Here is a 16,338-nt window from a genome sequence, read left to right as displayed (position 1 = left end):
CTGAATTTAGAAATGGGAACTCCCATTGTGTGCAAATCCTATATAGATGGATATGCTGTAAAAATCTAAACTGATTTATACCACTGTACTGGTACCTGGCTCATTACATCTGTAAATAGGTGCTCTGCCTAAGGGGTAAGAGCTGAAGTTCTGAATGCCAAATACAAACATTTCTGTGAGCTTTTTTATTTTACAAACATCTTGCCTGCCTGCATACAAAGGCAAATCTGTTTTACAAGTTACTTTTTCAGAGCAAGTGATCCCAAAGCTTTCATCATTTGTTGTTAGGTGTACACACAGGTAGGTTGCTCAGAAGTGGTTCTTTTGATGCTGGAGGGATGACTACAGCTGGAATACAGGGCACTGTTCCATGTAAAAACAGGTGGCTTTGTGCTGATAATAATGGAGGAAGTACTTTCTTACAGAACCTGCCAAGGTGTCGACAGCATTCATGTAGTGCTTGGGGCACTTTATTTTTGTTTTTGTTTTCTGAAGTCTTCTCTGAGCACTTGCATACAAAAAGCTGTCTGGCTCCATGTGAGAGCAGAGATACATTTGCTCAATACCTAAAGCTGAGATCATGCTTTCCAAAAGCGATGAGTGCACAACAGCTGCTGCCATTATATTGTGGCCAGATTTTCAAAATCTCTGGGGTCCAACCTTCTGAGAGCAGAGGCTGGGTCAGTCTTCAGCTGGAATACTTGGCAGCAGGGTGGAAGGTGAAACAGCTTCTTTCAAGATCATACACAAGTAAATAGAAACCAGTGTGAAAAGCCCTGTCTCATTCTAAACTTAGAGGGGTGAAATGACCCATGAGCTGAAGATACTGCACAGTACTTGATTTCTCTGCCTAGTTACACTCTTGGCCACAGGGAGTTCACGTGCACTTTATTTCTCAACTTTACAAACCTCAGGAAGGGCATTGAAGGGTATTGGAGCCTGGGGAAATCACTTGCTGCTTTTTAGGCAAATATCTGTTGATAATTTCACAGCTTCTGTAGCAGCAGTAGGCAGTGGAGGAGAGCATCCTAGCTGGCAGAGTCCAGTGGGGATAGTTCACCTGCTTATTAAGTATAGCCTGAACAGTGAAGAGAAGCACTGCAAAGGACAGCAGACTGCCCTCTGGGTTCAAACTAAATGCTCTTTTTCATCTACAGTTGGATGCAGAAGCAAGTGACCATCTCAAAGAGCTCCAGGTGAAGCTGAACAATGTTTTGGATGAGCTGAGTGCAGTGTTTGGTAACAGGTGAGTATTACAAGGTCTTTGTCCTTGAAGCATTCCTTTCTTTTGTCTAATCTCATTCAGTCAGGTTAAGAAGAGAAGAGAAACTCCTGTGAACTGCATTATATTTTTCTTTTTGTCCTAAATTCATTGCCTTTCAAATAGTGAGACCATCTAAAGAAGTGAGAAATATTTTTAAAGTCTTTCTCTTCTGTATTGCTCTGCTTGGAAAATGTAACATGGAGATCTCTCAACTGTGAAATGTATTTGACTCACATAGAGTGATTTCTTTTTTATTTTTATTTTTTTTTGTAAGTAGTGCTTGTCAGTAACAGAATTGCCTGCTCCTTTACTGCTCAGAAAGCAGTTTCCAGCTTAGCGTTTATGAAATAACATTCATGTTTAAACGTTCTGCTCTAAATGTATGAAACAGCTGACTGATTTCTGATTGTTAAATGAATATTGGGATAAGAAGGAAACAGGTCTGGAATTTGAGATTGACTTGTTCTAATGCTGCAGCAAATGGTGTTTTCTAATGTTTCAGGGAGAGGAGCTCTCTAAAATATTGCCAGAGTAATTGATAGCAATTAAGTTTTATTACAAATCATGTTACCATTTACCTGAGGATAAAAGTGTGCTCAGCTTTATAATAATTTTGTAGTGCACCATAAAAGATGTCAATTAAGGAAAATCTAAAAATGCAGAACTCCTAACTGATCTTCAGAAACAACCACTTCTCATTACAAACCCCATTCATTTCATATTGTGCTCCATAACAGGATTAATGCAGGCATAAACCATAGTGTAGCTTGGATATGGGCAAGGCAAAACAAATTGTACCAACTTGGCCTCCTGGGTTCTACAGATTTGCAGTATTTATGACTAAAAAATCATAGTGGGATTTGTCAATGACTGTTTGGATTTCAGCACAGAGAGCTAAGCAGGGAGATAAGTGAGGAGTTCCCAATGCCAGTAATGGATGCTGTACCAAGAAACGGAGAGACTCAAACTGTAACTGAATTGAATCAATAAGGTTCATAACTAGATGGAGGGTGAGTGAGAAATCATAATTAGGAGGGTGATTTTTTTTTTTAATCTGAGTATTGCCTCCATGGTGTTGCTGCTACAAAACAATTAAGGTACAATCTTAATATTTGCAAATATGATTTAAAGAGATTACCAGTATCAGCATAGTTACTGGGAAGTGTTTTAGAGAGATGAGCCAGGAAGAGATTTAGCAAATCAGATGGCTCAGAAGATGCTTTGTTCATTCCTTAACAGTAGCAGGGAGTGAAAAGCAGAGCTGCAGTTTTACTGTATAAGCAGAATCTTCTAAAGGATGTAAACTTAGAAGATAAGACAGATATCTGCAATATTCTGTGCAGAGTCTGTAAGCAGTTGCTCCTACAACACTGTGAACACCTGATGCTGCAGATCTGAACTCCTCTTCATCTGTGTGATATAACTGCATTTGCTGAGAAGGCAGCACATGTCCAGAGAACCTCACCACCTTTGAGCTGAGAGAGGATTTTGTCTGGACACAGAAGTACTTTCTGCTTGAAGAGATATCACAGAGAACAGGAGTCTTGGAGGGGTTTATATTCATGCAAGGCTAGCTGTTGTTCTGTCCCTGGAGGCTGAAGGATTGAAGAAGGGAATTCCTGCAGGAATTAGCGAGCATCAGGCCCTGTCAGACAGCATAGGTGAGGTCATTTGTTAGCTTGCTGCTGCCAAGGACTCCTGTCAAGCTGTACATCTACACAAGCTTCACTTTCAGGTGAACCTGTTGCCACAGTAACTGATTTATTATTTTTCATAGAATTGGTAACAGTTTTAGCTCATTTTTTATCTTTTAAGGCATTGTTATTTTTTATCCCTGGCTGGGAGGTTTAAAGCATCTTGAAGTGGGGCCCAGCAGCTGATGCAGTATTTGGGAGAACTGTGGGGTGGGATTGGCCTGTGGCAGAACAGGAACTGTCAGCAGTACAGGAAATTTTTGTATGCTCTTTCATTTGATGTGATTTAAGTCTCTGGTTAAGCTGACAGTGTAGCCACAACTGACTGCTGCAAACCTCTTTCTGCTAGAAATGGGGAAGGTGGGAGGCTTCACGGAAGGAAAGCTCTGGAATTGTTCCAGTGAGAGGCAGGCTAGAAGTGAGCAAAAGGGACTGAGAGGCTGGAGGTGGCAGTGCAGTAAAGGTGACCAGATGGAGAAGGAAGGTGAGAGCCACAGGGCAGAGCAGTTGTACAGTAGCACCCAACCCACGGGTGTCCTGGGTGGCTCGCACACCAGAAGTTCAGGTCGTTTATGCAGATGTAAAGCTGACTTCCAGATTAGTTCCCTGCTCTTAAAACTTTACCCTAGCTCCTAACACTGGCTTATCTTCCTGTTTTCAAGCCCCTGTGCCATTAGTGGATAGTTAAATGTCACTCGTAGTGCCTGTTGTTACTAACTGTTCTTTTAAATGTCAGAGCATTTTCCTTTATTTGCTGAATTGATTTGTTGTCAGCTCTGCTGATCTATTCATAATTTTTAATCATTGCATTATTTAATTTTGAACCTCCTCTTAGCAGGAAGAGATGGAAAAGTAATTGTGCTTTAATGCCTTGTGTGTCACTTCATTACAGGGACACTGCTCATTGCACAACTGAGCCCCACATCCCAGTATGACACTTGGCATGGACTGTATGGCAGTGAACTGGTTTAAGTTGGTGCCTGCCTTCAAGCTGTCTCTGTTATTTTAAATACTTAGCCTATGATGGGTCATAACCAGATTTCTGCTGATGGACTCCTGGGTGCTCAGAGTTGTGCATGCATTGTGTCATTGCAGAAAAAATGGAGAAAGCAAGGATACAGCAGGGTGCTTTGAGCTAAGAATAACAGTGTTTCTTGAAATCAGGAAAGGGTAATTTCCTTCTGCAAGATGAATGAACAAACTCTTCTCAAATGTGATTGTGTCTCGTATTCAGAGGTGATCAGCTGTGTGTGGGTGGTGGGCATAAAGAACAGGAGAACATGCCCCTTGGTAATAAATGCAGTAAAGAAAAGAGCAGCAAGTCTCATAAAGGAAGAGTAACTGAGTGCATGGTTTATGAACTTGCAATATTTTACCTTGTATCTCTGCCACTGATAATCTTATTTTTGCCTCTCTCCTATCTGTTCAGCTTTCAGACTCGTATTGATGAGTGCGTCAAGCAAATGTCTGATATCCTCTGTCAGGTGAAAGGGACAGCAAATTCTGCTGCTAATGCCAGAAACACAGTTGCACAAGATGCAGATAATGTCCTGAGGCCATTGATGGATTTCCTGGATGGAAAGTAAGGGAGTGTTCAAACATATGCTAAACATACAGTTCATTGGATTGGAACAGGAATGGAGCAGAGAGGAAAATAGCTCTGTATTCTTGTATTGTTCTTAGAGTGTCTGGTCTCCAAATTTTCAAGAAGAATTAATAGCTTTTCTTCCCATATCTGCTTTTCACAAGCCATGGATAGCCTCTTCAGCCCTCATTCTGTGCCAGAGCACACTCTCAATTCTTTTTTCTACCTCTGGCAATTAAAGCGATCAGCAAAACACGCTACTGATCAGGTAGTGGAAAAGTCTGAAATTCTAAATTATGTAACTATGCTTTTTTTTCCTATAGGAATTGTACTCTAGCCAATTAGCAAACAAATTGAAAATAGTGCTTACATACTTGATACACGTACTACTCAGTATCCCAGTTGTGTTAAGCATGTGTGTTCTGGTCATACCCGGTTCTGTTCTGACTAGCAAATAAGCTTCTAAACTATCTGATTGCATAAGCTTGAGCCATTGCTTTCATTAACTGTTGCCATTAATACCATGCAGCATGATTCAGCTGTACGAGGACAGCTAAATGGGGCTGACTGGACATAATTTTTGTCAGCCAAGCCTTGAATTACAAAGAGAAATAGTTTTTAATCATTGCAGAAGTTAAATCTCTTGCTGATGCACAGTAGTTCTTTATTTTGAAAGGAGTGGCCATCAGTTTTCATAATAAATGCTTCAAGAGATGTGAAGCTTTGCAAGTTTAAAATATAGGGGGTTTGGTTGCTCTTAGTGTTGATTATCCCATCTTTGCTTTGGGTCACTGTGTGCTAAGTGACTTTCTGCAGCAGTCATTACATCTAGGAGCTTTCTCATTTAAGCATTTTCCATGCATGCCTTCATGAATCCTGAGAAACCAGACTCCTTTGTGCCGCTGGGAACTTGTTATTCCTCAGGCTTGTCATCCAGCTGTGGAGCAAGTAATTTTAATTATGATAATCCAAGCCTGGATTATTTTCTTTCCTCCTTTACAGAAGGAGAGTATTTTTTGATGCTTACTGCATCCCCCCCCGCATCAGTCTTGTCCCTGTTTGTTTTTGTTCATTTACTGTCTAACTAGCTGTGGGAAGAAGGGAAATTGGGAGAAGATGTTACACACTGTAGAAGAGCCAGCTGTCACCTGTGCCCTGCTACTGGCCACAGAGTTCCTGTTCTGTAGCTCTCTTAGTGTGAACAGTCAATGCCAAAGTCCAGCAAAGGAAATTCTAGTGCTTTGTGGCCTTTTTGACAGCCTGTACAATAATAAAGGGAGAAAAACTAGGGAGATAAAGCAGAACTTCTTTATGTTAGAGCAGACAAACATATGGCAGTTGATTGGTGTTGAATGCAATCATAACAAAATGTGGAGGAGTCCAAGTAATGCTTCAGGGGAGTTGTAGAGGTTAAAGATTTGGAGTCTTGAACAGCTATCAGAAGCTGTACAGGAATTTCTGCATAACACTCTGGGAAGTATTAATTTAAGGCTTTCAACATCATCATCATGGCTGGGCTTCGCGAACAAAGATTTGGGAAGGGCTCTACTCACGTTTGGTGCAAGCGCGTCTTTCAACATATATCCTTATAATAACAGCTTGAAGTTAAAACTTATTATTCTGTATTTATAATTTTTCCTGTATTCTCTATAAACCTGATACATCTTTTTAAGGGAAACCTGTTTGGTGGTACCTGCTCTTATTTGGATTATGTATATTATTCCCAACCACCTATTACCAGATGATACCTTCTGTAATCCCCAGGTCAAGAAACAGAAATCATTGAGTTCAGAAATATCAACAATCCATTTTGGCCATTGTATCTAGTGCTAGAACTCCAAGGCTGAGCAGAAGCTATACTTTGTGAAAAAGGGAGACCCTTAAAGCAATCATTATAACTTTGGATAAGGCACTGGTTCTTTCATATACATCTCCTCTGTCATTTCATATTGCACTCTTTGAACTTACTCAGTTCCTGCTCTCTCCCTGCAGCCTGACTCTGTTTGCAACAGTGTGTGAAAAGACAGTGTTGAAGCGGGTGCTGAAAGAGCTCTGGAGGGTGGTAATGAATACCATGGAGAAGCTGATTGTGCTGCCTCCTCTTACAGACCATACGGTAAAGCATTTTCTTCTCCCTGACTCATACCAGAAAGTGTTGCCATTGCCTGTGTAACTCATCTCCCTGACCTAATGAGTCATCTCTCCAGGTAAATTTGGCTGCTTGAGGTTGGAAAAACATGTCTGTAACCTAGTAAAGAAAGAGAGCAGCTCTCTTTATGGTCGGGTTGCAAGATACAGAGCAAGTTCTAGAAAAAAAAACACAATTAAAATTCCGCGATCCAAAAGGAGTTTCTATCCAGTGTGTAAACTCTCGTTGATTAGGGATTTGCAGTCCTCTAAGGAGAGCTGTGCTTGTCTGTGCTGTGCCATTAGTGTTGTGTTCACGGCATTAGGTCAACACCTGTAAGCACTTTTGCCTAATCATCTATTAGTCGAGTGTCCCTCTGTACAGATGTGGTTAATTCGAGCTTGATTATTAATGAAGGCATCCCCTGTTTTGCTCCCCAGAAGACTTTAACATCAGTATGACAGGATATCTCTGTCTGTGATGTTGGGGAGTTGGAAGTTTGTCCAGATAGTTTTCCTTCCAAGGAAGTCTTTTGCGTAATTGTTCAGCTCTGCAGACTTGCTGGATGAATATGTGTCATGAATGTAGTGGTGCTTTTAACCATAGAAGATTAACTCTTCCCCAGTTTTGAGAAACCACAGTAACTGATTAAGTATCAGTCACAGATGCCTGGCTGCTCTGGGGGATGACACTCAGTTGGAGGCATTGTGAAGTTTGGGCTATAACCTCATTATCTACAAATGATCCAGAACTTCTTTTCATCTCTCTGTTAGAGTAAACTTCCAGTCTGTGGCTAATTTATGCAGATTTATGTTTTTTCCCAGTGCTGGGAAGAACAATAATGGTTTTTACTATTCAGCAGTTCCCTCATGTATTTTGAGTGGACTTCTTGGGTTGCAGTGTCTCGGGAAGTGATGCAAACCTGCCTCTTGCACTAGGTGTATCTTGCTCTGAGAGGGAAGGCCTTTGTCTCTGGCCTTGATGACAACTTTAAAACTGTTGAGATGCAATGCACTGTCATACCTACGACCATAAAATTAGCCTAAGGTGTAATTTGCTAAAGACTGCTTTCTCTGAGCTCATATTCAGAGTAATCATTTCTGATTGCCTTTTTAATTTATAAGGAAGAAAAAGAAAATTAATTTAGGAGGATGAAATTTCTTTCTCTTGGTTGAATCGCTTTCAATAAGGAGTCTTTGGGGACAGGTGCTAAAATCATCATGTAAGAGCAGCATTAACATGACCCATTTGGAATGGAATCAGTGAGATCAAGGGCCTCAGACAGAACTAGGGAGGAGCTGCTTGAGCTTTATACTTGCTAGTTTTGGATTTCAAAGGCAGAGTAGGAGAGTGATTCAGTGCTTGTATCATGAAGGAGGCAATAACTGCTATCAGCCAATTCTTCCAACCTGCGGGATGTTGCTGTAAGCCATTTAGACTGCTCTTCACAAACAGTTTCTTGTTGTCACCACTTCAGTTTCAAATTGAGAGGCAAATTGAAGCGTATCCTCAGTTGTCTGAGGTTATGCAAAATGCTCATCACTGGATGGTAGCAAGGAGGCTGAACTAGTCCAAACTGGAAAAGAGTTGCAGTTTCAGAAGGAGAGTTGTGAACAATGCAGTGATTCAAATGGCCTTGTCTGTAGTCCTTGAGCAGGGAACCTGTGGTGAGGCTAGATGAGCTACAAGGACAAAGAGCTTCTTCCACTGTTCTCTGGGTTGTAGCAATTTATTCTGTCACCACCAGATTTTCATTATTCCCAGCAGTGAAGGCTGGAGGGCAAGGCAAGGCAAAACTCAGGGTTGTCAGCATGGGCAGAAGCAGTAGTTTCTCTTTGCTATTCTACTTCTCTGCCAAGCACCTCTTATCTAATTTTGCTTTCTTTCTTTTTTTTTTTTTTTTTAAAGCACATCAAGCACAAATAGCCTCAGGCACTGCAACACACTTTCCTCCCAGCCCTCAGCAAAAGAAAGCCACAGTGGTGCCTCTCCAGGTTTGAAGGACCACTGACGGGGATTTCCCTCCTTAAACTCCTCTACAGCTCTTAAGAAGTAGGGGATATTCATGACAGAAAAGAATCTCTTTTATGGAATATTTTCTCTTCTTTCTGTAAAATTGCTGGAGGTGCAGAAGTGGTTTTGATGGTGATCATGGCAAGCATCAGGTGGAAGTTCCCATCACACTGCAGTTTGTCTCACCTGTCACTTGCATGACCTTGGCACTGCACAGTGCTTAAATGCCATTCTCCAGACTGATTGTTCCACTTAAATTAGCTCCTGGAAAATTTTGTGCAGGGGTGGGGCCCAAGGGGGAAAGTGTCAGCTACTGCTTGTGAAGGATCCAGTGGGGACAGGGCAATTTTACAGCCTCCCACTCTAATGAACCTGAGCTGTGGGTCCTTCATGACTTTCAGATGCTCGAGCCTCTCTGAGCATTGGCCACCTCACAAGCATTGGCTTGTGAGATTAGTAACAACATGATCTCCAGTAACTCACCAAGTAATTCACACCTCCCTAATTTCAAGATCAGCTTTTAATTAAACACCTTCCGTCTTGGTTGAGTGGATATCTACTTTGGGAGTCTTTGTTTCAGGGTTCATTGCACAACACTTGGGGATATTAACAGGTTAGTTACATATTTCTTTCTTACTGCTTGAATGAATGGATGAAACTATACCGTGCAATCAGTGACTAGTGAGGTCAGTGAAGAGTTGCTTAGTTTACAGCCAGATGATTCCTCTGGAGCCTCTCCTTTATTTATTTCACACAGTACACTGCAGCCATTCACAAGAGGCTCCATTTATGTTTGTTCCTGCTCTGCTTTTTTCTACTTGTCAGACTTCTCCTCACTAAATGAGAACACGGTCCAGGATAAGAACTAAATTTCCTTTAAGCTGAGGACATGTGACTTCCAGACTGTCTGTTCTTCGGGCTCATCTGCCTGAGCCACTTCAGAGCTGTTTTGTGGTGGAAGAGAGTGTGGCTTTAAGAGGTTTTCCGAAACCTTTCTTAACCTGTGTTAGTTTAAATGAATCCTCTCTCTTGTGCTAGCTAAGAGCAGAAGAGTTTAAGGCTGCCTCTGCGATGAGGAGAAAAAGCTTTTGTAGCCTTGAATAAAATTATGGTCTGTGAACTGCACATGTGTCTAGATCTCTGTACTGACAGGTAATTATTTTTCCCTTTTCATCCCCACTTTTAAACCTATTTTGTCAGTGATTAATACACCACAGTGGCAAAAAAAAAAAGTCTTTTAATGTATGCAAATGAACATTGCCAGTTATGATAGAGTTTTTTAAATGAACTTAAAATGCTGTTAAAAAATTATCAGATCTCATTGTTGTTGAATGTAGGAATTGAAAAAATTACAGGAAAGGAATGACAATAGCAGATGAAACTTCCTTTCACTGGTATATCTCAGAAAAATGAGCCTCACTAATAATATGTTTTACAAAAAAGGATTGGAATCCAAAAGACTTGCAGTAGGCTTTTGTTTCCCAACTTTGTCAACTGAGCAGTAGGACAGTTAAGCTTTGGGGGTTTGAGCTGCTTGGAATATAAATCAGTGCAGTTCTGTTGGCTTCTAACAATTAGACTTGAGTCAGCTGATGATCCTTCTCTAAATGCTTTCACTGAGGAAGAAAAAAGCATCAGACCATTAACAAGGAATTTAAAATCTCTGTGTCGTGGACTATAGGTGTGTTTCTGTTACTGTAAAGTTTAGGAAAATACAGCTAGTATTATGGGAAGAGCCAAAAAAATCAGCACGAAGGCCTGTCCCCTTTCCAGCTATGTTTGCCACAGAGCTAGGCATGATTCATAATAAGGACTTAATTTTTCCTCATTTCTCTCCTTGTCTTTTTAATCAATTCCACTGTAGGCAGCTTTTCTCAAAACTACCTGATAGTTTATTTGTTTTAATTCCCTGGAATAAGTGCTGTGATGCTGTCTGTAGACCTTTGTGGTATGTTTTTCATTAATAAATAACTTTTTTGAGCAGTATGGCACCTTGTTTACAAGAATGCCATTTGGCAGGGGAAGGAGCTGTCCAGATTTTCATTAGATGTTACCAGCATTGGTGACAAACTCGGCGTAACGGTAAAATAACTTCTCCTTGCAGACGCATTGACAGAGATTGTCACTGATTGATGAGGATTTTCTTAGCATGCAAGAAATGAGCAGTTATCTGAGCAGCTTTGTTCCATGAAGCGTATCCAGTCACTGAGTATTGCTCAGTGTTACTGGCCTGCCCTCCTTAGAAGCCTGCAGCAGTGAGGCTACGTGCCAAGGCTGGTTAATGTTGTTGTTTGAGTGTATCTAAAAAGAAGCATCCAGTGAACGTTGAAAATACTGAATTAAGAAATGTTGATGTTAGTGTGTTTTGAGACTACTCAGTTTTTTGGAATTCAGAATATAAAAATGTTGATCTTTTTTTTCCCCCCTGCTTGGTTAATAGGCTTGAAAACCTTAAATTTTAAGACCCATAAGTCAAAAAAACCCCTATGTGGCCAATTGTACAGAACAGCAGGCACATCTGCTGGCTGAAACCCTGTACTCTGGTGAGTTATTTGGCATGGCCCACAGTGGAATCTGTTGTTCCTGGTGTGCAGTCATGTTCAACCTTGCTTGCTGGAAATACAGAGAAAATACTGCTCTTTTAGATTATAGAGTAGTAGTCTTAAACACTACTTAAACACTACAAGGGATACTGACAGCAAGTCAAGCTCCCAGTTTCAGTTCAGAAGCTTTCCTTTATGGATGTGTTGTCCTTGCCTGCACTTTCCCCTCCACCCCTGCCAAAAGTTGTGAATTTAATCATTTATCAAGAGCTTCTGTTTAGCTACAAAATCAATAACGTTCATTCTGTGACGATTTTTAGTCAACAAACATAAAAGACTGAGGAACAGTGAGGGTTAGGTGATGGTTACGAGCAGAGCAAATCAAGAGGTGATCTGTAATTTCAGGCCACAGAGTCTTTCAGCTTGAAGAAATTTCCAAAGCCAGAGAAATTAGAGGTTGTGATTAAGTGGGAGAGGGAAAGACTGTCAAGATGAGAAAGGGTAGTAAAGGAGAGGGAAGGAGGGCTGTGGAAAGGAGAATGGGGTTTACTGGAGACCTTTAGCTAGTGGAGCCAACAGTCCTGAGACAGGATGTCCTGTCCCTGGAAACATTCAAGGCCAGATTAGGTGGGACTCTGACCAACCTGATCTAGTTGAAACACATTTTATGTGTTAACATTTATTTTCCAAGTGCCTAAGTGACCAATTGGTACATAGGTATCATGTAGCAAGTGTGATTTTAAACCAGAAGAGGGTAGATTTAAACTAGGTGGTAGATGCCCCATCCCTGAAAGTGTTCAAGGTCAGGTTGAACAGGGCTCGGAGCAGCCTGGTCTGGTTGAAGATGTTCCTGCTCATTGTAGAGAAATTGGACTAGATGACCTTTGAAAGTCCGTCCCAACCCAAGCCATTCTGTGATTCATCTCTCAAGTGTTTTTCTGAGCAAAAGACCCTATTGCAAAGTGCATTCTTGGAAATGTCTGTTGCCGGTGTATTTTGGTGCTGAAAAAAATCTCCCAGAGCAGTTAATTAGGGGTGAGATAAGAAAGGGTTTATTTGCCAAGGCAGTAGATGGTATACGACGCGCGCACCCCGTGCCTGAGAGGTTACATTTTATAATACCCTCTATCCAATCCCAGATCTGCCCACCCTGTGGCCTTTTCTCTGGTCTGCCCCGGGCCCTCCCCCTTGAAATGGGTCTGGGGTGTATTTTGGGACCCCCCCCTTCATCCCATCTTTGTCTTCATCAGAGCACAAAGGGTACATAGTTACCTAATTCCTGACCTATTCTGTGGTTTAGGCCCAGATATGCTGTTCTGTCAACTGTCTAGGCCTTGCCTTGGCAAAAGACTAAACACTTCTGCTGTATTCAGAAGCAGGATTGATATGGGGAGCATAGAATGGGGTAAGAGGGTTAGGGAATGTATAAACAAGGGTACTGGAGAAAGGGAAAAGGGACAAGGGACAAAGAAGGAAGGGGTTTCTGCTTTTAAAACCTACTTATAAAACTCATAAGTCTTACAAATATTAGAAAAATAAAAAACCATTAGGGGCTTAAGGCATCATGTCCATCCCTGGAATCTTACTTCAGGCATTCAGTTGGGACATCCCCGGGCACTTCTCAACTGATACCTGCAGTGACAGGTACTTTAACACCAGTCCCTAGTGACCAAGTACAAGTGAGGACACCCAGAGATCATCTTTGGGAGGGCATTGCTCCTGACATACTGAAGGTTTTCCTGAGAAGGATAATTGAGGGGAGGTTTAATTAGGGAAACCTGTAGCTTTGTCCTGGTCCTAAAGCCCAAATATGACTAGCCTGAGAGAGCTGGAGTGCAAATTCATAGAGAGTTACAGTAAGCTAGGGTTTCATACCGAGTGGAGTAATAGACAATGGTGACTTTTCTAAAGAAAAAGACAAAATTAAATGAATGAAAAGGATGAGTGAAGTGGAAGAAAATAAATTATAGCACACTCCATTAAGTATCTTTGGGAGATGATACTGGAGAATTGTCTTGGTTGCTTTTGGCTTTCTCATTAAATTTTGGGCTTCACTCCCCAGGCAAAGGGAATATTACACAACAGAGAAATGGTGTGTAGGAAAAAAAAGGAAAAATATCTTAGTTGCAACCATTGCTGGTAAAGTATATAAAAATACATTATATGAGAGTGTAAGTGACTTGAAGCGAGATTTCCTGCCATTGGGATTTATGTTCCCTTTGTGTTTCTCCATTGGTTATACAGCTTCAGTACGGCACAGTGGGGGAAGAAGAGCCACTGGCCAAGCTCTTGACAATTAAAGGTGATACTGTAGTATTCACTGGACTTTGGCAATCTCTCACTTGTAAACAGCTCAGGTGCAGTTTTGTTTCTGATCTGAGGTGTGCTTTACCCTCACCCTGATGATTGGGCTCTACCTCTACAGTGAGATTTTCATCAGTTTTGTGATCTTTTGCTTTGGCCAATCTTATGCTGTTTTCTTGTGTATTTAGATGTGAAATCTGAAGGAGCACATGGATACCATTCCAGTGCACTGCCTCCACCCTGAGCCTGTGCAATCCATTTGAAGCCACATACTGTATAAGTGTGTGGCTGCTGTAAACAGAGAACCAGTTAGCAAAATATTGTGCTCTGAAATAGGTCCTGATGTGGTATCCATGGAAATGCCAGTTTTTACACTACATAATAAACAGGCAAGGAGTCCAGTTGTTGTGTCTGGCCTTGGGAAGGTTACGTAAAGTTTTAGCTGTGAACTGGCTTGACTTGCTTGGAAAAATATGCAAAGCTTGTTTATAACCTTTTTTTCCCCCTCCTTTCTTTTCTAACTTCTCGCCATCATAGGGCACACAGTTGATTTTCAGTGCTGCTAAGGAACTGGGACACTTGTCAAAGCTGAAGGTATTGTCCTGCATGGCTTCTGTTATTTATCCCTGTGTGTAAGCATGGAGGTGTAGTAGTGCATAGCATGTCTTGTGCTTCCAGTGGTTTGTCACTGAATGCAGTTGTAGAGAAATGCTTTTAAATGCATTAAGTGTGCTTTTAAATGCATTCTACTAACATTAGTATAGTGTTTAACAGTTAATTTTATTGTGAGTTTAATCATCAAAGTAGTTTTTTCTCTTCTGTAGATACAATGGTCAGTTTTGGACATCAGTTTAAAATGAAAAAAAGTAGATTTCTCAATTATCTGTCCAGTTCCTCTGTATCCCCATATGTAAAAGGGAGTCCCTAATGAGGTATTGGTTGGAAAGATGATTGTGCTAGGTGTGGATGAATTATATGGACTGTTACAAAAACAACTGTTATGGAAGAGAGCTTGTGTCTGTAAATTCCTTCTGCGTGGGCTCTCTTTACAGGCAAGCTGGCATTTAGCATGAAGGCTATGTTGATGTGTTTTGACAGTGCATGACATGACAGTGCATGACATGAGCATTATGAAGTGCACGCCACCTCATCATAAGCAAATCAAGCACTAATTCACTGATCACGACAGAAATGGTATGAGAATAGTGACGCCTTCCAGCATTAATATTGCACTATGCTGTGGTTGGACTTGTGCTACAAGACACATATTGTGCAAGAGGAGCTCTAAATCTGAAGCGTCACAGTACACAAACTGTTCTGAAAGGGAGCTGAACGTGAACTTTTTCTTGGAGCATGATCAGGGAAATCTTCCCAGACCAAAGGACATTCTCCTAAGTGATTAGGAGTAATTTAAAAATCTATTTGTCCCTTTCTATAATGTTTTTTTGTCTTGCACACTTAATACAGCTGTTTTCATATGCCTATCTATTTCCCTTGCCCAGCAGACACATTTTACATACACGTTTATGAGCCAGGCCAGTACACAACTCATTTAAGGTGGTGCTTATTAGCAATCCTAGTAAGTGATCTGGACATGCAGGTGTGTCATTACATGTGCACACTTTTCTCCAGCTGCATTTTGAGGCCTTTACATAGCAGTTAACAGTCACATAACATAAACCTTGAAGTGTGGCTCTCCGGGGGAATAGCTGTCACTTGTGCTGAGTGATGTCCTCATGCACTCCCACGGTCAGGCTGTCCTCCCTGGTGATGTGGCTCCTAAGGATTGCATTTCCTTCACTGCTTCCTGCGCTTGCAATGCTGTGTGTCACTTCCGTGGAAAAATGGGTAGGAAGGAGCTTTGTAGCCAGCCTGGGAGAATGGGAGCTGAACCACAGCATCCAAATATGACTCCTGTTTCCTGTGAGTATCCCCTTCCCCCTTCAAAAACATCAGCAAGAACGCAGCTTTTGCAGAAGAGAAGCCATCCCTGCCTTCTACATGCCCTCCTGCTGTCTGAGGGGCAGAGCTCCAGATTTGCTCTGTTCCTTCTCCCACGTCACAAGGACGGTCTGTGAGTTCCTGTGGCTTGCTTGCATTCTTAGCATGGCCACTGACATTCAGTGTTGTCTTTTACTTGTTCCATATGTTCTGGAACCAGAATTTCCAAACATATGCAGGGTGCCTTTTGCCAGGAATGAGTTGGAAGCTTTGCTGGTTTCTGTTTGCACTGGTCACATGAAGGCCATCCCTCAGCAGCAGCCTGTCTTCAGTTCAGTTACAGTAAAGCTTAACTTTGTTAACTCTGGGGTGCACTTTTAGAAATGCACATAATCATGCAAATCAGGCAAGCCCTGGGGTGTGTTCAAACCTTTATTTGCATATCCACATATAGAACTGCAGCAGCAGGTACCCAGGATTTTATATGTGTCAAGAGAGTCGTGCTCAAGTGGGAAAGCACTATACCACCTGAATTTTGGAAACCTTTATGTGAACCAACATTGTGTCCAAAAACTTCCAGAAGAACAGGAGTGTTACAAGAGTGTAGATTGTTTGGGTCCTTGTGAGCATCGTGGATATTACAATTTTTTATCCTTTTGTTTTTGCAGGCACATACAAGCTAACAGGGAAGGCATGAGTAAATGGTTCTTCAGAGCCACTCTGCTCTGCATTTTGCAGTTCCACTAAAATCCTGGGAAAATTATGGGATGGATTTTAAGCTTTATTGGTCTTAAATAGAACAGGGAGAACAGAGCCCTAGTGAATCAGATAACTCAGCTGAAAACTGAGGCTGACAGACCTGAGAA

At 41.5% G+C, this 16,338-nt stretch overlaps 1 protein-coding gene across 8 annotated transcripts in view; it reads left to right on the top strand.

Annotated features, from left to right (window-relative positions):
- The window catches only part of UNC13B (unc-13 homolog B), a 208,782-nt gene that overhangs the window by 180,155 nt on the left and 12,289 nt on the right, over positions 1-16,338 (top strand). For 7 of the 8 annotated variants that reach the window (XM_017819075.1, XM_017819074.1, XM_017819069.1 and 4 more), the window contains 4 exons: positions 1,158-1,246; positions 4,388-4,540; positions 6,536-6,659; positions 14,069-14,125. In XM_017819075.1, coding sequence (XP_017674564.1) covers positions 1,158-1,246; positions 4,388-4,540; positions 6,536-6,659; positions 14,069-14,125 — 423 coding nt within the window. The remainder of the gene's footprint in view (positions 1-1,157; positions 1,247-4,387; positions 4,541-6,535; positions 6,660-14,068; positions 14,126-16,338) is intronic. The other variant, XM_017819072.1, reaches the window with a different exon arrangement.

The sequence above is a fragment of the Lepidothrix coronata genome, unplaced genomic scaffold (genome assembly GCF_001604755.1).
Source record: "Lepidothrix coronata isolate B3197 unplaced genomic scaffold, Lepidothrix_coronata-1.0 Scaffold72, whole genome shotgun sequence".
NCBI lineage: Eukaryota > Metazoa > Chordata > Aves > Passeriformes > Pipridae > Lepidothrix > Lepidothrix coronata.
Note: the sequence above shows the minus strand (reverse complement) of the source record. Positions and strands in the feature narration are given on the sequence as shown.